At 45.2% G+C, this 26,547-nt stretch overlaps 1 protein-coding gene across 1 annotated transcript in view; it reads right to left on the bottom strand.

Annotated features, from left to right (window-relative positions):
• The window catches only part of CUL2 (cullin 2), a 1,882,542-nt gene that overhangs the window by 1,152,970 nt on the left and 703,025 nt on the right, over positions 1-26,547 (bottom strand). Inside the window, exon 7 of the mRNA XM_069648039.1 lies at positions 17,235-17,317. Coding sequence (XP_069504140.1) covers positions 17,235-17,317 — 83 coding nt within the window. The remainder of the gene's footprint in view (positions 1-17,234; positions 17,318-26,547) is intronic.

Raw genomic sequence — 26,547 nt, 5'->3', positions numbered from 1 at the left:
CACAAATATGAGAAAAATAATATTGCAGCCACCAGCTTGCCTTAAGGCACATATAAAAGTAACCAAAATTCACAAGTGTAAAAAGCTAGGGTGATACAAAAGTATCCCAACTGCACTGCTAGATGCTGTGTGTAATGTTAAAAAGTTACACACACTAAAAGACAAAAAGGTAAACAGTTTTCCATTACTGATAATCTTAACGACTGAAAAGTCTCCCCACAACAAAAGAGCCAAAGGCAAGGGGAGTGAAGCTGAAGGTAGTTTTTTTCCATTGCAAAGAGGTTTACTCTTTGGGAACCACCAAAACCTGACGAGTTCTTGATGTTTTGAGCTCACACTCGTGGTGAAGCTGGAGGCTTCGCTTCCATGTAAAAAGTCAGGAAAGGCTAAAAAAAAAAAAAAGCGAAAGTTTGGAGGTCCATAGAAATAGAGAGGGAAATTTGCCAAAAGAGAAATCTTTCCTAACAGCCACCAAGTGAGTTCTGCAGATGTCAACCTGAACTCCACTCTGTGGCAGTAGGTGAAACAAAAGGCATAAGACCTCCTCAAGCGGAGCTCAATAGCAATGTCATGCCCACTTGCTCTGGTATTGGGAATGGGTGGATGAATTTCTGAAGGCTTGAATTACTTTTCTTGAGATCATTCTAGTGTCCAGAGGTACATTTTCCAGTTATCAGGCTGATGGGGCTAGAGATAAAGGGTAAGGATGGAGAACAGATACCTGTTCCTGATGGAGAAGGTCTTTAACTGCTTGGAATATAATTGATACTCCGTGTTGAGGTGAAGGAGATCCAAAAACCAAATCCTCATTGGTCATTGTGAAATGGAGATCTTGAAGTTGCTGATCACTCTCTGTAGAAGAGGGAAGTCATAAAATGTCCCATTGTTCCAATCTGTCTAGAAGGTATCGCAGAGAGAGAGCAGGTTGAGGCCCATCCATGGATTCGAATGAGGGGCATTTGTAATTATTTTCCATTGCAAAGAGGTTTACTCTTTGGGAACCACCAAAGCTTGACGAGTTCTTGATGTTTTGATCTCACACTCGTGGTTTCCCTACATTGAACCTGTTGAGCATGTCTACTTCCATGTTTTGCTCTCTTCGGGAGGCAAGGAGCTACCAGGAAGATGATGTGAGTAATGTCTCACAAACAAATAGTCAGACGACAAAGATCTGGGGTGCGCACCCCTTTTGCCCCGCCTATTGACATAAAACATCAAAGTAGTGCCATCAGTAACATCTGGTTTTGAATCGGAGGAAGAAATACTATGATCGCATTGAAAATAGCTTTTAATTCCAGGGCAGACAGATACTTGCCTTACTATAAGCCGTGGACAGAGATGAGTCGATGGTGATCAAAAGAGAGTCGGGAGGAGTTCTCCAAGGAGCAAACCCCCCCCATGAGGTTATGTGACTGCTGCCACAAAAGAAGATCTATCAGATGAAGAGGAATTGGGATAGAATCCAGTTCAATGCTGGTCTCTTACGATCAATGTTGAGCCAGAGGCAGTTAGATACTCTTCATTTTAAACCTGGCGAATGGGAATTACAGGAGGCCAAAAGGCCCACCAATCTCAAACAACAAAGCAGAAGAGCTTGTCCAGGATAGGAAATGAGAGGCTTCAGCATCTATGCCAGCTGTTCTCTCCAGATTAGGGAACATAGTCCCACCTGTAGAAATGGAGGCCAAAGTCTGGGCTGGTATGAATTCTGAATATGTAAGACTAATTTAGAAGCCCTGTTGTAACAGGTTGAGAAGTCTCTGAAAGATTCTTGATGCATGGAGCTCCCGACGAGCCAGTAATGCAGATACAGATCCACACAGATATAAACACATACACCCCTCCACCTTAGTACTTTCTGCAAAGGCATACATGATTTCTGTGCACACCCCCTGGGCAAAGCAGAGCCTGAAGGGGAGAAAAGTGTACTGAAACAGTTGTCCATTACAGAGAGAAACAAATCTTTCTGGTGAAGTTTTCAAATCATTACTTGTAGGTAGGCGTCCTTTAGGTCCACTGATAAATCCAATCCCAGCACATATGCACTATGCAATCAGCGCTGGCATCACCACATTAGATTTTTCCAGGGGAAGAAAAAGATAAATAAACAAGGAGGTCAAGCACTACCCTCAAGCCAGCCTGGTTCTTTGTGGGTACTGGGAATATGCACAAGTAGAATACCAGACCCTGCTCTTGTGCTGCTTCTCGCTCAGCAATCATCGGACACATTTTGTAATTTCCAGGCAAAGTGCTGAATAAGAGGTGGGAGAGGATTGTGGGGTCTAGAGGGTGTAAGTGGAAGACGAAAACCCACCAAAATGTTGGAAGTGATGAAGAGATCTGCAAGATGTGGATGCCAGGCCTTCATATGCCAGGTCAGCCTGCAGCCAACTGGAGTCTGGAGGACATGGAGGCCTATTTCATTGTTTTTATTGCGCATTGAAGAAGAGGGTGGTGCATAAACCCTTTCATGGCCATCCTTGGTTGCTTACAGTGCTGCATGTTTGGGGATCTGTCCGGGAGGCATGCCCGCCGCCCTTTGTAGCCATGGAAGGCGCAAAAGGCCCTGGATATGGAGTCTTGCCTGGAATGGGCTTGCTGATTGGATCTGGTTTGAGACTTGGTCATCAATGCCAAGGACTTTGCTGTTAGTGAACTGTTGCTTATTGCTTATTTTTTTGGCTGCTGAGCAATGAAACCGGTTCATGGTATCAAAGGTGAGCTACAGTAATCGGTCTTGGATATCTTGAACGAAACGGGTCGACTGTGTTATTATGCCTGACACTAGGCTAAAAACACGGGCTTCCCGCTTGTTATCAGGAAGGCTTTGGAAACCCTGTTGGACCAAATGCTATGGTCCACGCCGATTCATACACCACTTAATGGCGGACTTGGTTCCGCATTCCATCTCAAGATGGTAATGGACCCGGGATGTTATGTTGTTTATTTAAGCGACGCACGTCTAAAGGTGCGTGTCTTTCAATTCGCATTAGTATTCATGCGTTTGGCAATAGAGGGCCATTGCCGTCTTCCCAAGACCCTGCAAAGAGCCAGAACCACCTCTTCATGCACACAAGCGTTACAGGCACAACGAACTACGGATGAACTCGGTGTGCTACACGTAGATTAGGTCATTAGAATTTAGTTATTCATGTTTAAACCACAGCGTTTAGCCGATTGCATCTACTGGCTCAAGACTTCCTCCCCTAAGAGCCATCTCACAGCAAGTGCACACTTAACTGTCCCTGCTTTTCCAATCAAGACGGAAAACGGCTTCAACAACCCTGTGGCTAACGGGTTGTGTAGCCCCCCCCCAGTTACAACGGATTGACAATCCTCATTGGGTACGCTTCTCATTGATAGAGTCTAAGAAATACAATCCTTACCGCCCAATAGTAACCATTGTTAATATCTATCCCTTTTGTTGCAGATCTTCAACTAAGAAGTACTGCTCGCCTGAATTTCTCCTGCACTCCAGATTTCCATCACACCTGGGCGGGGATTTAAAGGGTGCTTAGAGAAACCTTTCACTGCTCTGGTGTATGCAAGTCATGGTTCCCCAAGACGAGTTCTGTATATATTCACGACACGTATCCACGCTGAGCACCTCAGGTCCGCACTCCCGCAAATTACATGACTGGCTGCATCGACTTGGTGCACAGTGGACTTCAGAGGATAATAAGCCACTTCCTTTGCGTCTGCTAGGCCAGTTTTAAACACAGTCAGCTTACCTTGTCAAGGCGAAGATCTGGAAGGAAATTGTCTATTTAATGCCAAAGTTGCAGATTCAGCCAGCAAAAGAGCATCTGCATTAGCCAGTTTTAAGCTAAAGGCTGCAATAAATTAAGACTTCCTCCTATAAGATGCAAGGAGTTGGCACTCCTTCGATAGAAGAGAGGCAGAATCTTTAAAGGTGGATGTGGAGGAGGGTTTTCCGTAAAGGGAGATTGCCATCAGCACAGAAGATGGAGGCTGAGGATGAAATGAAAGTTGTGCCATGTCTGAGGTCACTTGAAGATACATGGGGTCAATTTTGTTTATTAGTGGCATGGCATGATTGAAGCTTTTGCAAGATTTTGAAAACTAAAGAGAGCTCTTCACTTTGAATACGAATACTGGCAAGCATGCCAACTCCATGGCAAATAATCTTCCTCAGCCTCATTATCCACACCATCTTTAAAAAAAAAAAGATTTTTTTTTAAAATGCACATATAACGCAAAAAGAGAAAAGAAAACATATGCAGATACATCATGCATTACTAGTGAAATAAAAGCAAAATAAGGCATAATGTGGAAAAGCATTAATAGGAAAATCATAGTCAGTTAATCAATGCATAGATATTCAAATATTATTTAGTGCTACATGGATATAAAACTGTAATTTCAGCCTATAATCAGTGCTGCCTCACATGTTGGCATCCCTAGATTCTTAATTTTCTGCAGTGCCAAAGATCACATGCGATGTGCTGCTGCAACTACAATCTAATCAGCTGAGTATATTAGAGACTAGAATTAGTCCAATTGAGTGCTGCAAAAATCACCATATCCCTTCGAATTCCATTAGGTCTGGGCATCCCGTTAGTATGTGCTTAGAGATTGCCATCAATTGCCACTCAATGCTGAGTTTACATATGCAGCAAAGCCACAATTCACGCTGTGTTCCAGACCACGCCCCCAAGTATTGATAGACCGGGAGAATGCTGAATCATAGATATGTGATAAAACGTCTCAGCAATGGGATGCAATACTTTGTTAGGTAACTTCGGTGAGCGCCGGGCAAATTACCCTGAGCAGCATACAAACAATACCGTTTCCTGAGTGTAAGCTCAGAGATAGATAGCGATCTATCCAAATGTACCGATCTAGTTTTTAGTAATGTAATGAATAGCGTAGTCTCGATCTCTTTAGGCACACGTTTTAATGTCGGTCAAGTGCAATGTTACAGTCTTGGCAGTTCTCGATATGCCAAATTGTCGTGCTTACTGCTCACATGTTGAGCCATTAGGGCCAGCAATGCCATTTTCCCGCTATACAAGCTTGATAAACAATTTACAGTATGCCACCTTCCAAAGTATGAATAGATATGGTAGCCCAACTTGAGGCGTAATGCCTTGACTGGTACCAATTTAGGGAGGCAGAGCAGTGAGCGTAACAATTTCCTTTCTAGTCCGTCTAGCCAGGTTAAATGCTGAGCTGGCAGTTTTTCAAAACAGCCCATGATGCAGGGAATTACAACTTTTTTATATACCTCAAAAGCATGCCTTGAATTGAGGCACTGCATTTCCTATTGAAGTTTGTAATGAACTGCCATTGAACCATGACTTGAGCATGTAGCATATCTTTATAAACCGTAAACATGCTGTCAAAAACTTCTGCAGTACCCCATATTCCCAAATCATGTGGTAGAAGGTGCCCTCTGCCCTTTTGCATCGGAGACATTCTGTATCTTCTTTTCCTCCCCAACTGGCCATTTGCGTTCTGGTGTAATAAGACCTGTGTAGGATTTGCAGCTGTATCAGTCTGAGTTTAGCGTCAATGCCTATTATCCTTGGGGAAATCAAAGCCTCCACCCATTCTTCTGCCTCCAGTGCACCCAGGTCCTGTTCCGATTTCTCTCTGAGGTGGGCGAGTTCCCCAGAGCCAAAGGAGTTGATTGCCTGGTAGAGGGTGGAGGTTACCTTGGAAGGAATGTGGTGTGGGAGGACATTGGTTTCCAGAGGGGGAGCAGGTGGGTATGTTGGTGAGGTTCAGGAATTGGGTGTTGATAGCGTGTGTGAGAGTTGGAGGTATCTAAAGCAGTCCATAGGCAGCAATCAGTGTTTCGTTTGTAGAGTTTCGAAGTCTATCAATCGCCCTTCATGAATGATATCTGCCAGTGTGGATACCCCTTTCCTCTCCCAGATTTCAAAGTGGCCCATTCTCTCGATTTCGGGGAGGTGTGTGTTGTGCCACAGGGGTTGGATCAGGGTTGGTCTGCCGCCACAGCCGATGTGTCTGTGTATTTCCTTCTAGACTCGATGGATGTGGAGGGACCTGCTCAGTACCCCTCTTCGGTTCTTTTTGTCATCATATAGTATGTGTAGGGGGCAAGGGGAGTCGGTCTCCCGCGTTTCAACCCGGGTATGTGGGAGCAGTGGGTCCCCATGTAGCCATTAGTTTGCCACTCCTGCCTATGTAGCCCAATAATATATGCAGATGTTGGGCAATCCGATGCCCCCTCCCACATCGAGCGGTGAAGTGTTTTTAATGCAACGTACGCAGGGCCCCATCGACGTCTGAAAATGTTGCGGCCGGGATGGGAAGTGGGGCGTTTTGGAGGACATACAGGAATCTCGGGAGCGCCAGCATCTTAAACAGTGCCGCCCTCCTGAGTAGTGAAAGTGGGAGAGAGTGCCAGTGGGTGACATTCTCGAACTTTTGCATTATCGGGAGCAGGTTCAGTTTGAGAAAGTCTTACTGTGTTACGCTAACCCATATACCCAGGTAGGTGAAGCCCAGTACTGAAATGGAGTATGGGCAGGGCTCTGGAATTGCTTAATCCGGCCCTTGAACCGGGAAGTAGATTGTTTTTTGTGCGTTTAGCCAGAGTCCCCCAAAGTGTTGGTATTCCTCCAGAGTTCTGGTCAATCAGTAGGAGGTTTTGGGATTGCTGAGGTATAACAGGAGATCATCTGCGTACAGCGAGACACGTTCCTACCCTCCATTTGGCCAAGCGAACCCCGCCCATTGTGTGTCTGTTTGTAGCCCAATCGCAAGAGGTTTGATGGCCAGGAGAAATAGTAGGGGCGAGAAGGGGCATACCTGCCTGGTGCCCCGGCCCAGCTATCTATCACATTGTTGCAGGGTTGCAGGATTACCATTGGCCCTTGACCTTTGCCATCCACCCCTGGATTAGTGTTCCCTGATTGGCTGGAACTGGTCTCCCCAGGCCTGGGATCCAGCTCTGTTCGCAGTGCTCTGTGTACTTTCTCAGGGTGATGAGAAATACTATGTGTCCCCATTGTTGCCATCAGTATAACCATTTTGCCATAGAGTGCGCCTGCAGTTTGAAAAGTTGTAAAATACCACTTGTATCGCTTCGTGTTTGCTTCGTTGGGAACTGCTCCTCTTCCCACTGCAAGCGAATAGCCATTTTTCGGCTCTGCCGCACCAAGTGGGTGAAGACTGCAAAATTGAGCTTTCTGGTATGCAATTAGTGAGGATTTAATTCTGCTATTTTGCAGGTGGCTCCTTCTCTCTGGGACCAGGAATGGTCTGCTCCTCTGGCCTTGGCTACGTGCACCAGTCCTGTACAGTGTGCTGCAAAATCAGTTTTCCTTCGTTCCATATTCTGAGGCCTGTGGCTTCATGTAATTCTACTATGGTTATGCTATAACTTCTATATATCTATATTGTATTCATTTCCTTATAGGTTAGTGGTACTTGGTCCTTCCAGGTTCCTTCTATGATCCTGCTGTTCCATATGGTTAGTTGCAATAAATTGGCTGCAAGATTGCTCTGCATCTCTTGCTTTTCTTGGGTTTCTGCATTTGGCGAGTGAGGCAAAATAATAAAGGCTTCCGACCGTATGTATATGTATCATCTAGCTACAGAACTGTGTAAGCATGTTCTTTGTGTGTGCAAGTGTGTGTCTGTGTAACTTCGTGCAGGGATGAGAGTTTGCTTTGTGGCTAACGTTACTATGTCATGGTGTCTCTAATGACGTCAGCACAGCTAGATATTTGTCATTAGTCGATCAGGTCCAGTGAGGCACCTGAATCCATGATCAATGAGGCACTTTTATCCAGGAAGACGTCAGCTGAGTAATGTTTGAATGGTTGTCCGGGAGAATACCTGTTCGCATATGTGGATGTCACTGGCCCTCCTGGGGGCTGGCCAAACAGTGACTGGAATCTTGCATTTCTGGCTCTTCGGGCTGTCATGCTTATGGTGGTCAAGAGGGGCCTTCCAGGGACCCCCTCTTCAAAAGTATCACAACACCCATCTGGTAGCAGGGGGGCAAAAGTGAGGGCATCACATGGTCAGACCATGAATTATTGCAAGTTCAATTGATTTGGAACCTGCAATCTACAGGGGTAGGACAATGGCAATTGAATGGACCTTCTGGTGAGTGAACAAGTTTTCAAATATTTTATGGTTCAAGAAATGGAGGACTACTTTTAAGTACAGCAGGGAGGAGGGTCTAGCCTAGGCATGGTATGTGCTGTCGCAAAGGCGGTCCTTAGATGGATGTTTTTTTTATACTTTATTGTTCATTGGTAATACAACCTTTTACACACTGACATTTAAACTCAACAGATAACATAACTCCTAAAAAAAAAAAGCATGAATATCGCATGGATCCAGAACAATCATTAAGTAAAAGCACCCATCCTGTTATAAAACCACAGAGTGCAAAAGCTGTAATGCAAAAGAGAAATGTAAAAACACTAAAAATACATCAGTATGAGTTCATCGAGAGGGGGAAAGGAAGGCGCTAGCCACAAACCTATTTATAGTTGTTTAATCGGTCAGATAAGCATGACCTTGATACGATTCCAAATATGGCATGCAACTGCCGTAATAATCAAGGATTTGGCGCAATATATGGCACTCCAAAATTGGTCAGATCCGTAATCTCCAAATTTCGGTTTAAATATCCCGGTAACATATCCTGCATAAACGTTCCTCCTTAGGCAACCCAGTCCAGGCACCTGCATTGGCAAAGACTGCCAACTGTTCGCCTCTCAGATATAAGATAAATCATATGAGACGTGGAGAGTGGCACTTAGTAGGGTAACTATGTGGTTCATGGTGGAAATTACCTTGGCGAGTATTTCTCATACTTGGCTTTACCTGCCAGATAGGTGAGTAACTGGATTCTGTCCCATTCCATTGTCCTTTTCACATGGCGAGATAAGTGGAAATCAATGAAGGTAGCCGCCCCAATTGCAAGTAAATGGCTACTGACCATACGATACAACTCAATAAACCAGCAGCTGTGAGGACGCCTGACCTGGTGGGTTGTAGCTAACCTTAACAGAGGGTTGCTATTCCCCTCGGGATGGGCGAAATTGGCCCAACGTCTACAAGCAGAGATTTTCCAACAGGCCAAGAGGGATGGCAGACCCAGCTCACATCTGATCAGCTCCACAGAGGTGGCACAAGGTAGGCCCTAGAGGGAACTTAATATTTTGGCCTCTAGGGTCGCCAACCACCTAATTGACCGTTCCAGATAGATCTCTAGGCCACAATGTATAGTGGGTACAATAGACATCATATAAGCTTGAACCTTGGCCTTGATGGAACCTTCCCCAATCTTATTTATAGGCCTCCTCAGAACCAGCCACTTCTTCCAGGCCCTAGTCGTAATATTATTTGACAGGTGTGTGGACAAGTTATTGTTCCGTAAGTAAACGCCCAAATATGTTTACTCACAGGTACACTCAAATAGGGCGGTCGCCCACCCACCAGATGAAGTTTGAATTTTTTGAGACCTTCTTCCCAAAGAGGACAATCTTAGTTTTGTGGGCATTTATCACAAGGCCATTTGTTTTGGCATACTGAGAAAGAGCATGCAATGATCGTTGAAGACCAAATCAGGGTTCTGGCCAGTATTGCTGTGCCATCAGCATATGTAAAGCAGTGCAGCCTCTTGTTGCCTTAGGTGGGAGGGTGATTATTTCTGAGCCGTTCAAGATGTTTGTGAAAATCAGCTACATACAGATTGTACAGCAAGGGTGCTAAGGCACAACCCTGTTTCAACCTTTTGTGTGCAGGGTACAGTTCGGATAACTCCCTGAGATCAACAAATTTGGATTTTCCTATCAGAATATAACAGTTTGAGCTGGGAGGGATCAATACCCCAACTGGATAGCTTCTCCCAAAGACGGCTGCATATAACACTATCAAAGGCCACAGAATAATCCGCAAAACATATACAAAAATTGAAGTCAGGATATTGCCAGAAATCTGAAATAAGTGTCTGTATGGCCCAGATCGGGTGGGAAGTGCTATGGTTCTTTCATAAGCCAATTTGAGAGAAATGAAGAAGTCCCTTTTCAGTGACCCAGGTAGTCATAGGTTCCAACAATACACTTGCAAACATTTTCGAGGAGCAGTCTAACATTGCAAGCATACAATAGTTCATAGGTACCTCTCGCGGGTCAATTTTGTGGACCAGGACCAAAATGGCGTGAAGCCAAGTCTCGGGAATGAAACCAGTTTCACAGACATGAACAAAAAAAAAATAAGTGAAATAGGGTCAGCCTTAGTGACCATGTTGTTCATGCCATCAAGAAACAGAAAAGATATGTCCAGAGCAAAATATGTTTAGAAAAAATGTATCCAAATTTATTAAAGGTGATACAAAAATTGAAAACTAGTGAATAAATCACTCAAAATTATTATACACTGATCATTTTAACATAACAGAACAGCAGCAACAATATGCCGAAAATCGGCTAAAACTTCATCACTCATACTCAACATACATAGTACATACATACACACACAACTCATCATACCGTGGCATACATCCAAAGTACTAAAAACACAGAAAACATGCTAAGAACCAATGGGGAAGAGGAATTCATAACTAGTCCCCATAATAACACTCATTATTGCGGTGTTTACAAACAATAGAAATAATTCACAAACAATCTATTGTCAGGGTGGATAGGAAGAACAAATGCAAAGATCACATCCCTGTAGAATTTTTTCTCTCGACCGGTTTCGACGTGTAGTGGTGGTTAACTGAACGTCTTCCTCAGGAGGTGGGTGTTACCATGCTGATGAAAACCTAGCTGCTGCAAAAATCTATGCAGTGTAGTGTGGCCAGTCACGCGAGACAATTCAGGACTAAAACATAACCTGGAGGGCGCCCCATGCAGTTTAAGATGATCCAGCGCTGCATGTATTTGAAAAGTGAAGAGGCAGCGCAACTTAGCCTGAGCCTTCAACGCCGTCTGTAAATGACTGCAAAACGGTTGCTGTATAATGGAATTGTCCAGCAACGAGGGAGAACAGATGGTAATCTCTTTGTTTGAAACTAGTTGTAAATTCGAAACGCTACGCATGCGTTTAGGGACCTGCAAGGAGTGGCTGGCTGTTGTTCATGCCATCAGGCCCTACCATACAGGATGATTTCATTTTACCAATGAGCCCCACATAATCAGTTTCTTTACATTGTTGCCATACCAGAGATCCAGTCATAGATTATTTAGGAACTTTATCAAGGAATTCATTAGTGTCCCAATAGATCTTTTTTTTATCTGGGAGGCCCAAACCGCTCCCCCCCACCTGTGAAGCGGCACCAGCCAAAGCAATACTTATCACATACCAACATTTCATAGAATCATTGGTGAAAATCAGTCTGTTAACGTAGGACCAATTTGCGTTGGGAGGTGCCACGACAATGGCTACATAGCTTGTAGAGGGATCTAACAAGGCGGGTGTCGACCCTTCCCAGCAGATTCCAGGTTATTATTTCGGCAAATGACCCTCAGAGCTTTATTTAACTTCCTCTTCATTTTTGCAATTTGCGCCTCAGATCACACCAGACGTGAGACTGGGTCTCCACCGTGGGAGGTGTATACCCTGGGCACAGCTGAACATGCTGACCAAGCGACCAAGCTGCCAGTCATGAGCCTCTAGCCTCTCCACTTAATATTTATCGTTGATGGTGGCGGCCGTCCAGCAAAGGCAATTACCCTGAAGATTAACCACAGGGTTAGCAATTAATTTGGCTTTGGGCTTGACTTTGGTGAAAACAAAGTAAATTCTGCTTTCATATGGTCCTTTGGACCATGTAGGTATATAGCCCCCTTTGTTGGTGAGCATAGCAGCCATATCGAATTCAGCAAGGACGTCACACCAGTCCCCTCCCAGTTTACCCAGTTGGGCCTTGGAGACCATCACAGGACCTGTGCCAGCCACACAATCCACATTGAAATCTCCTGTCAAAACAATGGAACCCTTGTGGTTTATGGTGTGCGACTCCTGTAGGATATTTTTAACAGTGGCCTTAAGGGAAGCAGTACAGCCACCATCCGAGGGGGGGGTCATAGATAGACGTGTGTGGAAAGGGGAGTTGTGGGGTACATGACCCCACAGAGAAGGTTACTGTGCATCCACCTGCCCTCGTGAGGTTTCAAATTATATGCAGACTTGGTGCCCTTGCAAAGGCTGCCTTAAGGACGCCCTGCGAGAGGGATCTTAAGACAAACTGAAAAGCAACGTAAAGCCATCTAAATCAAACATGCTTGTCAACCAAGTCTTCTGTAGGAAGAAAATGTTAGCATTCAACAGATGAACCTGGCCCTCGCTGTGTAACAAGAAGGGACTGTGTCTTCGCGAGTTCCAGGAAATGAAACAAATTGTAGGAGAGCAAGGCTTATATCAATGTATTTAGGGAGAAATGTTTAACCATGTGCCAGCTTCTCAATCACCATTCCTTATCTGTGACTTTTCTGAGGTGGCAGTATGAGGGGCACACCAAACGCCCTTTGGTCTCAAATCATATTCAGCGTCCATTGCTTTAAAGGTCTGAAAATAGCCACCTCAAAGCCAAGTTCAGTGAAATCATCAGTATGATGGCAGATCATCTGCGCTGCTTTGCTAGAGGCCATAGTCACCAAGACCCAATTGGTAAGGCTATCTACTCTGGGCAGTTCAAGAGATGAAATGTCAGTGTTGGCCAAATTATTAAGCGCAGAGATTAAACTGAAAAGTTGGAATAACCACGTTCAGTTTAGAAATGGTTTGGAATCAGTAGGGCATCTTTCAACAATTTTAATATATTTAGACCCATTAACCTGCCCTTGCCGAAACTGGTCTGTACGTTGTGTCGATTCAACCAAACTGAGCTTAGATAACAGATGAATTTTATCGCTCGTGTGGTTGAATTCCTGTAGATTATACAGCTTAGCTGATTCCGGCCCAAGACGGGTGAAATCAATCCTGTCAGTACCCTGTATAGACTATGCCACATGTAAGCACCTTCCAATAAGCCGATGATGCTCATCGGCCGATGCCCATCTCTCACCAGATCTTGTTTCTGTTCCCCTACTGCTATAGCCCTTACCAGACGGTCTGGATTTTGATGGAATGGTGGAGACGCTGGTGGTTGGCTGAGGACTACGATTTTGATCGACATTAACCATTTGCCCCCGGTCCATGATCCTTACAGTCTTGCTCCGACCTCAAACACTCCGCCATCCTCTTGCCCCCAGCGATGGTGACCCAGTCATCTAAAGGGCAGCATAAATGGACCCGCCTTACCATGCCATCCCGACTCATTTGTAATAGTGTAATATCCCTGAACAAGTTTAGGATTAGCTTTAGATTCGGGTGGCCCAAGACCGGCTAACTGGTCCCCCCCGGGTTTCTGATACATGCCTTGGTTGAAGACTGCCATCTACTTTGTCGGGGCTCACTGCTAAAGGGCTATTAAGCATTGACAGCTCAGCACAGAGCACTTCCAACGCGTGGTACTCGGAATAGGCAACAATGTTGACAGTACTTTGTTCAATGGGTGGTTCCTTGGTTGATTTCTTTACCCGGTGACCGTGAAACAGGAGGAATGACAGTGGCAATGTCCCGTTTACTATTGGAGGGTTTGGGCCCCAAGGCCTTAGAGCCGCCTATTTTATTCCGAAAGCAGAGCTTTTTCCCTAGGGAAGGGACACCAAAAGCCATTCGCTGTAGGACCTCACCCAAGAGCGAGGTGGTGTTACGCTCACCTGGTATCCACAGGGACGCCACCCAGCCGGGTTACTCGCTGGTATGCTTCTCAGCTTTGCCCTGATGTGGTCTGCGGGGAAGGTTCTGCCTGAAAATACAGGAGGACTGTGTTCAAGACTGACCGACTGGGGTAAGTATCCTCCCTCCCCCCCGTATGATTTCAGTCCCTCTGGCACCCTCTCCTCACTTTGTGGTAGAGTTAGGTGTGCTCTCCGTCCTGCCTTCTTTGCAGGGGCGCGTTGTCTTTCATGGGCGTGTGCGGTGCAGTTACTTCACTGACGCCGGCCCGTTTGATATTGTTCAGGTAGGTCTTATTGCTGTTCTTTAGTTTTGTTGCTATCCTGCAAGCCTTTCTTTGTTTAAAATGTCTCTTTCTCCCTTAGGTATGCGGAGCTTCAGCGCGGCGAACTGGCTTGGTTGAGCCCTGCTGGTAAATGATGGTGCATTAAGAGCGCTATGATGCGGTAAGTAAGCGCTATGCGCAGCGCTGCGAAGTCGTGCCTTTGCGAACCTGTGTTTTCCTTCCTTGTAGGTCGCGGTGTTCTTCAGCGCGAGTGGAATGTCCAGAGTGGTGCCAGCCGAGAGGCGACCAGCCAGGTAAGCCTTTTGAGCAGCTTGTAATTTGCAAATGTCTCTACCGCTTTCTTTAATGTTGCCTCTATCTTCCTCTTTCAGGTCGTTCAGTCCGGGAGGCATGCAGATTCGAGGAAGCTGTTCTCAGTAGCTGCGAGTGGCTAAAGATGAAGACTGCAAGTAAGATGCTGCTGCTAATCATGTTCCTTTTGTCTCCTTGCAGGTTCTGCTTCTCTGAGGTTCGAGGGAATAGCTGGACACGGTAAGCGTCACGTTGCAAGCTGCAAAGTAACGCGGAGCGTATTGTCTTGCTCGGGTGTGGTTTAAATAGCCCCAACAAAATAGTCCAGGTAAAGTAGTCCCTAGGCTACCACACCCAAAACACTAGACCGCATAGCTTGGTTCCTTGAAACCAAGCTTTGTGGATGCCTCCATGTTGGCTGACAACACATTAAGTAGCTCCTAAGCACATGTTTTTCATGGTGTATGAGCCTGGCGCCATAGGCGCCAGGAATGGCCCCAAGAGGGTTTTGGAAGAGGATGCCAGGCTCTAGAGGCCCGAGTCCTGACTCCACCTGGCCAATGGGTTTGCCAGAGGGGGTTTTGGGCGAGGGTCATGACAGGTGGTTTTAGTTTGATTTTCAGCCAATTTTGTGACCAGCGTAAGTAGGGCTTCCAATTTGACCTCTATAGACTGAATAGCTTGTGATGGACTGTAAACCTCCTCCCCGAAGCTTACAGAGCTATTTGCTACGCTGTCCTCTGTCATTCCATCAAAATCAGTATCGCCATTGTCTGAAAGAAGAGTTGTGGCAGCAAATTTGGCAAGATCGGAGATGGCTGTTAATAGCAGAAGGATCCCCGAAAAGGAAATAAAAAAAAAGACAAAGAGCAGTGACTTCGAAGCGGATAAGGGCTATGGAAGGTGGCTGCAAGGTGACAGGCCACAGACAAGGAAAAGTTGGGTCGAATAAAAGATTAACGGGAAGAATTAAAGGTGCTTTTTTTTACCTTTTTTGCATTTAGTTTATTAAAAAAAAACCTTTAAAGAAATTAAAGATGCTTTGATCATTGAAACCAATCGCAAAGAGTAGAACTATTATGAGAAAGGTGATAATGCAGACACCCAACTACCTAAGGGGCTTAAGAGACAGGGGCAGAGAGGAGAGTTGCAGAAATCAAAGACGAGGGGTGCTGAAAGTTGACAGATTCCAGGGAAAAAAGATGGTTTTGCGAGGTATTAGGAGAGGTTCTACTGTGGTGCCATGACCGGGACGACCATGACGGAATACTTTTCTCCACTTACTCAAAAGTACAGAGGAACAGCAGGCAAAACTAGAGGAACCCATTACTGAGCAGGGGGTCAGGAAAGCCATGAATCTAGGCAAACCACCTAGTACAGAAGGGTTTCATCCCCATTTTGTTTTTTTAAAGAGGTTCTTAAACCGGTTGGCCCCTAGGTTGATAGAGCGAACGCTCTTCATAAAGGTTAAAGGATCCCCCTACATTGTTTTAATTGATAAAAGCTGTAATTCCTACACCTCCTAAAGGCTGATCTCCCTTCTTAATAGAGATGCCCAAATATTTACTAAAATGCTAGCTTCCGGCCTCATTGAGGCTTTACCAAGATTAGTATACCTGGACCAGGTTGGTTTCATACCTAGGAAACAGGGAGCAAATGAACTGAGAAAGATGATTAACCTGATATCCCACGTGAGGCAGATGGAGGGTAAACCCAGTTATAATATTGTTAAAAGCATGACCAAATTGGAAAACATGGATACAGGCAATATATCAGATCCCAAAGGCAAGGGTAATATTAATTATACATTCATACTCTGGAGGGGGGAAAAGATGGGGCTGCCCACTGTCCCCACTATTAGGCCATACAATCGCTAGCAAAAAGAATCAGGGAAGTTGGGACTGTAGAGCGTTCCGAGGTGGGGCTGGGGGTGCGGAGGTGGGGCCCATGGGGTGAGACGGGAATACAAGCATAGCCTGTTTGCAGACAACATCCTTCTCCCCATTGTCCATTGTCCACCTTGGGTTCTCCCTTGCAGCCCTATTAAGAGAAATAGAAGACTATGGGAGGGTATCATGGTATACAATTAGTAATGAAGTCAAGAAATGGGAAATGGACTTACATTTTTATTCCCCAAAAAATGATTTTACTCCCAACATAAAAAAATAGGGAGTAAAATACTCCCAGTTCAAAATCCTATCTGAAGCACTGCCTGTATTGGTCCATCTTTTCTAGACAGCTACGATGTATTGTACATTTGTGCCTGAAAAGAGTTATGCCAGTTTGAGGATCTTTGTTGTGATTCTGCTTGTTTAACCTTTGGTAAGGTACAAGAACAACATTTCTCACAGAGGGCTTTAAATATATTTAAACACTCCGCTGTTCCCACAGTATGAACATTCTTTGATACAGTCAGAGAAAGTAAAAAATGTATGCAATTATTAAGAACTCGCTCTACATCCACTGTGTCTGGAAGAAAAACTTCCAGGTAAAATTTTACAGCATTGTTGACTGAATGCTTTCAAGCACCCTAAAGACTGCCGTCTTAAGCCACTAGAGAAAAAACCCAAATTTGACATAATCGGAGGAATTCTGTAGGAGCCCAAAAAATGCAATGGTTTCATAATAAGTCCTCCCAATTTCCTTGTATAGATTTCATTTGGATGTCTGTGTATTCACATGCATCTGCATTAACTCTGTATCGCAAACACCACAAATCTATTTCCCTGACAAGCATAATTGTGTTAGATCTCTGCCTATCAAAATTGTTTCCGATAGTTATGTGCACTACCTTTAAGGAGTGCGTTTAATGATTTCTAATTTTATCATCCTTTCAATAAAACATTCTGAATAAATACAAAATTGAGATTCTACTCGAAATGTCAACTAAATATGTAGCAAATAGTCAATTACTCACTTTTTGATTTCTCGCAGGAGCATTCGTATGAGGTTGTTTTGCAGGGGTTCGATCATCAATTTTCTCCACATATCAAGAGCTAACTACCAGGAAACATTTACAGAACACAGGTCAAAAATACAAACTCTCAAATGAAATCTCAACTGTTTAATTCAACCAGATTAAAACATACATTTTTTAATTCAAACTTAGAACACAACAGACTTGTACTGTTCTAGTTACTACGCCAACGTATGCATAAATGTAAAGAATTATAGCAGCTACTGAACCAGTCCCTGAATAATTGCATGCTTTTTCACCTGCAGAAGAGCGAGCATCTCTTCCACAAGGTACCACTCCACCTTTGTTATCTGGTTGTTCAGCCTGCAAGAACGGCAACACTTTCAATTTATTTTTTTGCATAGGTCTAGATTTGGGGTACATCAATCATTTGCCTCAAAAGTAGTTTTGGAGTAAATTCAACATTTATGTTTGGGGTGTGTGGTTGTTGACAAATAGGCTGAGAAAGGGGGCTCTTACATAACTAAGCAAAGTAATCATCCTTTTTTTTCTCCTGTCATACCCTGCAAGATAAATGTGGTCCTTTCATGCAATTTCATTAGACTATGGCCCACAGTCAGAGCCACCCCCTCCTCCTTCCACCAAATATCTTTCTTAATTTGTGCAGGGAATGAGGGAGGTGCTCCCCGAACCTCTCCTTTTTGGTAAAAGGAAGATAGATAGGGATGTTGCCCTGATTTCATTGTGGAGGAGGAACAGAGCACTCCACATACACAATTACAGTGTAAGAAATGTATTCATAGTTGAAAGAGGGTTGGATATGTTGAAAAAGAAAACATTTTAAAACAAAATAATGGTAAACAACAAACAAAGCTTTCCTGTGTTAGGACAGAATTCCATTTTTGGTGGTTCTTCTGTCCCACTGATTTTTCGAATCAGGTTTGGTCATAGGGGCTATGCCCTGGTTCTTTTGTCTCTTGCCCAGATTTCTTTTTGCTGCTGGACTTCCTCCCTTGGCTGTTCCTCATCATCCTCATGGGTCCTCTATTTTGGCTAGGGCAGTTTCACTGTTGCTGCTGTATTGCCTCCTTATGAAAGCCTTCTGGACCAATGGCCTTGAGGTAGAGAGCTTCCCTAGCCCGGAAGAGTAGTGGGTCACCACTATGCTGCTTTAGCTCAGTCCTGGCATGTCCTGTGCTACCCCAAACCATTGTTCCTGGCCTGTTATTTTTTGGCTGGTTGCCCAGTTTTCCCTATTCAGCTGTCCGGATCACCTTGGGCAGCCTCATAAATCCTCCTGGTACCTCTTCCCCAACATTGCTTCGATGTCTGGGTCATCATAATGGGTACATCATTTCTTCTTTTCTTACATCTGGGTCATTGCTGGCCCCAGATTTGAAGACTCGAGCATCAGATCAGGATTCGGGCACTTTACAAGAAACCCTGTAATTACAGTTTCCAGTCTCTTCTGAGCCGAATTCGGAGAAACTTGTGCTGTAATTTCCTGATCTCATGCCCCAATATATTATCCGGTATCCACTCTGACCTGGAGTACTGGGTTGTTGCAAACCCACTCTAATGTGAGTCATCATCGACTTGGATAGCTCAAATCCTGCTTTGCTTCCTTCCTTCCTTCCTTCCTTCCTTTCTTCCTTCCTTCCTCTGGTTGGCTGAGCTCTGAACCGCAAGCTGACATGCTTTAAGAGTGTCCCCACGTACATGGCTTCAACCCATATCAATGGCTTGACCATGGACATTGTCTTGTAAATTCCTATGGTCATGTGCACAGCCCACAGACCCAAACTCCTCAAAAAGTGATGAAAAGGGGGATTTACCTCAAATTGGACATTGTGGGTCATAGGAGTGTAGTTAAAACATGTAGGTCTGGTATTAATCTAACTATTCTAACGCAATCGCCTCAGCTTCTGCTTACACACAGCACTTGCCTCGGCACTGATTGGCCTACGCCATTGTAGGCCTGTAGTTACTCACTTATTGCAGCTCAACACTCCATAGCACTTACTTTATTTGGCACTTACAGCTGCTGCTCACCCACTAGCATGGACACTTCAGCACTTACCCCCACTCCTTCTTCCCCTCTTCTCTCTCTGCACTTGCACGTTCTGAATACTCACAAGGCATAGTAGGTTCCTCTTTTTATCCTCCAGTGTATATATCCTCCAGTCTATATTCTGTTTTTCATCTCATGTTCCCTCCCTGTTGCCATGTGGGCGCTTTGAAACACAATTTACTTGTTGTATAAGCGCATAACAAATGCAAATAAAAATAAATAAAATGTGGTGGCTTTCTGGGGCATTTATATAAGGGTTAACCCCTTTTCTCCTCCAAGGTATTATTTATATTTTATTAAGAATTTGAATGGAGCGCAAAGTGCACCCGAGTGCTGTACAAGGCAACATATATAATAAAATACAACATGCACAATTAACATTTACAGAAAAGAACAGGATAACATACAGTAAATCCTAAAAATACCATTTAAAATACTGAAAAACAGGATAGCATAGTAACAAACCAACTTGTATTAAAAAGTATGAGAGTAAATTCAGAATGAAGAGGTACATAGCCATGCATCCCGGCGTTTCCTAAATTTGAGATAATCTGGTGTCTTTCGTAAATTAGAAGGTAGACCGTGAAATAATGCGCAACTGAAAAGGACCATTCGGACGAGTAAATGCAGCAAGAATGATGGGAAACATCGAGTTACCATAAATCACAACTACCTGAGCCACCAGAAATGTTTTATTTGTTAGCCAGGTAGGATGGCGTTTTAAAATCAATTGCCTCGCATGTAATGCACAATTTAAATACAATTTGAGCGTTTACAGGAAGCCAGTATAGAGAAGTTAAAATCAGTATGATATCATCAAACCTCCTGGCACCTGTCACTAACTAGGCAGCATTTCGGAGGTGCTGAGGTAGATTGAGGAAGACCAATAAAAAGTAAATGACCAAAATCAATTCTTGATAAAACCAATGATTGTACTAAAAGTCTAAAATGGACATCAGATAAAAAGGTTTCACTGATCGTAAGGCTAAAAAGGTAAACATTTGCAGATTTCACATTCACATGAGGAATAAAAGCCTAGAATCAAGCATAAAAACCAAGAGATTTACCAGTGGGAGGAAGCTCAGCAGAGGCACCAAAAACCTTTGCAACCTCCGGTTAGAAACAGCTGTGGAAAATAGCTGAGAATGGGAAAATAAAAAAACTTTTGGTTTTACTACAATTAAATTAAAAAAAAATGGGAGGTCATCCAAGCTTCCAATTTTTGTGAGCAACCCTATCAACAGCAAACATCACTTCAAAACGATAATCTGAGATACACTTAGGTATCCTCGGCATACTGATGGATAGAAATGCTGTATTTGTCAATTAAATAGCTCAAGGGTTGCATGTAAATGTTAAAACACATGGCTGCTTAAATGGAGCCTTCTGGTACCCCAAAGGGGACTAAAAAAAGAATCAGAGCATTGCTGACTCAGAACTACAGTCTGTTTTCTTGCAAATAAAAATGGATCGGAAACCAGGCACGGTCAGGGCCCCAACTGCACATTTAACAAGACAGAATTGTCAGCAGTATTTCATAATCAAACATATTAAGTGGTGCCGACAGGTCAAGTAGCACCAAAAGGCAAGCTGTACCATCATCTAACAGTGTATAGACATCATCCAAAACGTGTGGGGTAATTGTCTTGGTACTACAACTGGGATGGAACCCAGAATGTACAAGGCCAGTCTTGAAGCAATCAGGAAAACACCCTTCCTTAAGTTAAAGGAACAAGGGAAGAATACCAACATTTTTCTTTTATCTTAGATGCAGGACACAGGTAGTTTTAGACATTAAAATTTGCTATTGTCAGTGATGGAAAAAAAAAATCCCAAGTAGCCAATGTTTTACAATCTAGAACAGAGTGACCAAAAAAATAATGAAATACGATTCTCGATAATTGTTGGAGACTGAGCCTGCATAGGAGAACAAGGTTTGTTTAAATCTGGGTGGGTCTGCACTCACCTCTCTCTAGTGTATTGATCCTGAAGTACTTTGTATGCGCTACGTGGAATCCTATAACAAAGAGTATATATTTTTCAATATACATTTATAGTGTACGCTCTTGGAGTGTCTATTGCGACTGACTGTTAATGCCCACCCGCCTTCCTTGCTTCATTAAGGGAAGGCCGACTGCTCTGACAAAACTAGCCATAAGAGCGTTTTGTCTACCTTTTAGCTGGAACCATGTCTTTCCCTCGAGAAGGATGGCTTTGCACAAACCCCTTAACAGCTTACTTGGTGGTATACAGCAAATCATTATTCTGAGGAAAATAACCAAAATATATGGCAACCCACCACCTGTTGTCTTTTATCAAGGTCTTCCACGACAAGATTACTTGACTCTTATGTTAACTTTGCCCTGGAGACCAAGGGCCAGGATTAAACAGAGAAGCTCACACACTCTGAATGGATGACAGAAAAATATGGTTAACAGTGTCAGTATGATGAAGTATGTAAACGTAGTGCCAGGGTCCAATGCCTTAGCCTAATAGATCAATTAGTTTGCTCTAATCAACAAGATCTTGGGTGTGTCCCACAATTGAACCATCCTCTATTTTTCTCTGTCGCATGCCATTTAAAACAACGCAGCACGCTTTCTCCTGGGCCTTGACAGTTGTTCCGGAAAACATGTAAACCTCATGGGAACTGTAGATGTAAACACAGAACACTGCTATCATGATTTTTAAATGTGCTTTGGTGCCCTAGGGGACGCTTTCAACAAGTATCAAGCAGAATCCATCTTTATTCCCCACCCACCTGGGTACTTTTCAGAATGAAATGATTTCCTCCCAGCCAGGGGGTCTACCTCCATAGCTTACACCTACTACATTCTCTTTGCATTCTCAAGCACCTGTCAAGCTCCAGCCCTGCCAGGGTAGCAATGCTTGTCTCCAAATTCTTGGATTAGGATTTCTCCCATGACCTGGACTATAGTCCTCAGCAAACTAAATAAATTCTGTTTCTTTCTAATGGACTATGGCTTTTGCCAACTCGTGGATTATAGTGGGCAGCAGGTTCTTTGCACCAAGGTCACCTTGTGGTCTAATCAAGCTAAAGTACGCTATCTGGCTCAGTCACTTACTCTACTCTCCACCTGCTACATTCTCTGTTAACACATGTGCACTGTCAAAGCCATCTCAGTTTATAACCTAGGCATTTCTCCCACTTGACAGGATTCTCAGACCTAGGTGTGTTTTCTGTGGTATTTCAAATTGCATTGTGAAAGTATTTGAAATTCCATTGTGAAACCTAGGCCTTTCTCCCACTTGACAGGATTCTCAGACCCAGTTGTCTCTGTCTCCATTGTTTAAATTACTTTATAATAGTACTTCTCGCAAAGCTTCCATCCAGCAACTGTTCTACTATTGTCTGAGCTCTTGTCTTCTTGTTTAAATTGTCTACTATTGTTGCGTCTCTCCTGGTCTCGTCTGCTTGTGCCCCTCCCTGTGTTTCCCCCCGCACCCCCTCACCCCTCCTCTTCTCTACCTACATACTCTATGGTGCTCTCTGTCTACTGATTCTCTATCGACTATCCTGCTCTTCTCACTAAATCTGGTAGGAAGAAGTTTAAAAAGGATATCCTGGTTTCCCACCCAGGCCTCCCTATCGCTGACACCTATACCAATGCCTCCTCCAGGCAAACCTTCACTGACATCCTCTTTGTCGTTCCCTCGCCAGACCTATGGACTCTTCACATGGTCTCTGTGCTTTCTCCTTTCTCGACTTGTCCCATTAATGATGGCACCCGGTGAGAAGCCCTCCTGTCCTCCTTCCACTCTTCTAAGGTTATCATTAATGTGTACCTGAATGGTACCGTCTTGGTCCAAGGCCCTCAGGCCAACCTTTTCTTTGATAGACGCTTCCCGCACCTCATCAATTTCCTTTCTTCTCCTGCGGTCCCCTTTCTTCCCTTCACAACTCGCTTGCCTCCCCCTGGGGTACCTTGCTCTCTCTTCCTTCCTCTTCTGCACCTCCACAGGGCGTACCTCTGATTTGTACCCCTCCCCGGAAGTCTTTCAAGGATGGCAACCTTCTCCATATTGCCACTCTCAACTCTCGCTTAGCTGTCTAACACTCCTCTGACATCTGCCGCCTCCTTGAAGAACTTGTCCTCGGCCAGATCCGTCACAAGCTTTGACACTCTCCTTCCTGATGGCTACAAGATCCTCTCCACGCCTAGGTCCAATTGTTCCGGAGGGGGTGTAGCCCTGATCTTCCATGAGTGGATTCCAGCCTCTGTCATTCCCACGCAGGTCAGGTGGTCTCTCCTCTCCTCCCCCGCACCCCCAACTGGGCAAGTCTCATCCTTCCTCTCTGAGTGGGCGGACCTCTCCTCTTCCCCCCCTGGTCTCAACCACTCAACTCCTCCTCCTTCTTGGAGACTAACATCCACCTGGATGCTTCATGTCCTTCCTCTGGACTCTTTCGCAACCTCTATGTCTCTCTCTCTTTATATTCTCCCTCTGGCCCCACACTTTCTACAGGGCACACTCTGGATGTTCTGATCTCTTCAGACTTTCCCCTTTCTATCTCTCTCACCACTCCTCTCTCCTGGAGTGATCACTTTCCCCTTTCCTCCCAGCTCACTCTCTCCAGCCCTCAGGCCAAGCCAATCCCAGCACTGCCACCTACATTCTCGACTATCCGACCCGTGAAGCGTGTTAGTTGAGGCTTTCGCTGACTCACACCCTGACAGAGCCCTCTCTATGCTCCCCTCTGCTATATCTGATACTCTTGATGTTCTTGCCCCTGTCATGAGGATCCTCTTGAAGCCCGAAGCCAAGTGCAACTCCTGGTGCGATTCAGACCTCGTCACCGTTAAACACAAGTGCAGGGTGGCTGAGAGGAATTGGTGTGCTTCCTGTACTCCCACTGACAAACTGGCCTGCTGCCTGCTCCAAAGGCAATACTGGCTCTCTGTCCGCACCAAGAAGAGAGCCCACATCCAGGCCCGTGTCTCTGCGGCATCCAACAACTCGGCCAAACTCTTTAAAATCTGCAAGGAGCCGGCCAATCCTGCTGCAGTCTCCACCTCTCTTGTCCCCTCCCAGGCCCTCTGTACAGCCCTGGCTACTCATTTCATCGGTAAACTCAGGACATCCTGTCCTCTCTCTCTTCCTCTCCGCCTCCCCATTCTACTCTCATCTCCTCTCTTACTCTGGCCCTTCTGTGGCCACCTCTCCTCCCCCATTCTCTGCCTTTCCCCAGTTCTCCGCTGACGAGGATTCTAGCCAAGTCTGATCTATGAAAGTCTCGTTAAAACAGCTTCTACCCGGTTCCTCTAAAACCACCAAGGACCATATTGACACCCTGCATCCTGCTGTGACAGACTTCTGCAACCACTCCTTTGCCACTGGTGTTTTCCATTTCCCTCTGAAGCACTCCCTCGTGCACCCTCTTCTTAAGAAACCCTCTGCTGACCCGTCCTGCCCAGCTAACTATCGCCCAATCGCAATCACTCCTTTTCCTGGGCAAACTCCTGGAAAAGCTGGCCATCTCCCAGTTTAATCTCCACACTGAATCTGTTGGTTGTCGCCAGAAGCACAGAAAATGCTCTCCTGAACATCCATGAAGACCTGCTCTCCAACCTCTATTCCAACACCCCCTGTGTTCTCATCTTACTTGATCTCTCTTCTACATTTGACATCCTGCTCAACCGTGACCGTGATAAACTTGGTTACACTGATCAGGCGCTGGCTTAGCGGACTTCTTTCCTCTCTGATCGACCCACCCAGGTCCAACTTGGGTCCTTCCTCCCCTTTATCTCTACCTGTGGTGTTCCCCAAGGGTCCAACCTCTCTCCCTGGCTGTTCAACCAATACCTGGCACTTCTTGCCCACCACACGTTGCTGCGATCGGCCCCAAGTTTCAGTGCTATGTGGATGACACTCCACTCCTTTTCAGGTTCCCTTCAGCCACCTCTCCTCTCCGAGTGTCTGCTATCCAGGAATCGTGTGCCGCCAATTATCTCTGCCTTAATGCCAGTAAGACTGAGATTCTGCTCATTGGCACCCCTGCTCCCTCCTATCCTGTCACTCTCTGGCCAGCGTCTCTTGACCCTCTCCCTGCTCCCACCTGTGAGGCTAAAAACCTCAGGGTCATCTTCGACTCCACCCTCTCCTTCTCTCCTCACATCTCTGATGTCTCTAAGAAGTCACACTACCAGCTGCACCTCCTCAGAGGTATTCTTCCTTTCCTCTCCTTCCCCCAGAAGCTCACTGTATCCAGAGCTCTGGTTCTCGCTAGGCTGGACTACTGCAACAGCCTCTTTCTAAATCTGCCTGCATCTACACCCCGCCCTCTGCAACTCATTCAAAACAGGACTGCAAGACTTGTCCTTGGCCTCAAGCACAGGGATCGTATCTCTCCAGGACTGAAATCTCTGCACTGGCTCCCAGTGGCTGCGAGGATTAAGTCCAAAACCCTCTGCATTATCCACAAGGCCTTCTGGGGCCTCAATACCTTCAACTTTCTCTTCCTAAATATCTTCCTTCTCAATCCCTTCGCTCATCTGCCTCCAACTCCCTCAGGGCCAGTCGCTTCTACAAGCAACATGTTGGTGGCAGATCTCTTTCTTCGGCTGGGGCCCCCCCTCTGGAACAGCCCCCCTGCCTCACTGAAACTTAAGAACCATCTCCTGTTCCGGAAGCACCTCAAGACCTTCCTCTTTGCTTCTGCTTTCTCTCCTCCTCTCCCCTGCTGAACTGGCTGGAGCTGAAATTGCACTGGTCACCTGGTTACCCTCTGTTCTCGGGCCCAGGTCCCCTCTCCGCCAGTTGCACACCTACACTGCCCCCCTGGCAAACCCCCTGCACTCAGGGGCTGTTCTCTGCATCCCTACAGCCCCCTACCAGCACCGGACACCTGATGACTGCACTTACCCCTGCTCTTGCCACCCTTGATTGCACCTCTTATTTATTGAATTTATTGGTTTTTATTTATTACTGTTTTACCTATATACTGCACTGCCCCCTCCCCCTCTCCTTTCGCCCTCCCATGCACTTGCGCGATCTCAATGTCACCTGGCCTTTTAGGATCGTGGTCTGTCTTCCCTTTGTTTCCCCCTCCCTTGCCTCATCGCGCCTTGAAACACTTGTGTATAGGTGCGTTATAAATGCCATGTCATCCCAACTCAGAAGGCCTCTATCTACCTCTTTTTAATCCAGCTTTTCTGGATTCAGGCCAATCAACATGCCAGAGATTGGGTGGGTTCTTTGCTCCTCAACTCTGTCATGGAA

Source organism: Ambystoma mexicanum, chromosome 2q, assembly GCF_040938575.1.
Source record: "Ambystoma mexicanum isolate Mex_15411 chromosome 2q, UKY_AmexF1_1, whole genome shotgun sequence".
Lineage (NCBI taxonomy): Eukaryota > Metazoa > Chordata > Amphibia > Caudata > Ambystomatidae > Ambystoma > Ambystoma mexicanum.
This window is presented reverse-complemented; position numbering and strand designations above follow the sequence as displayed.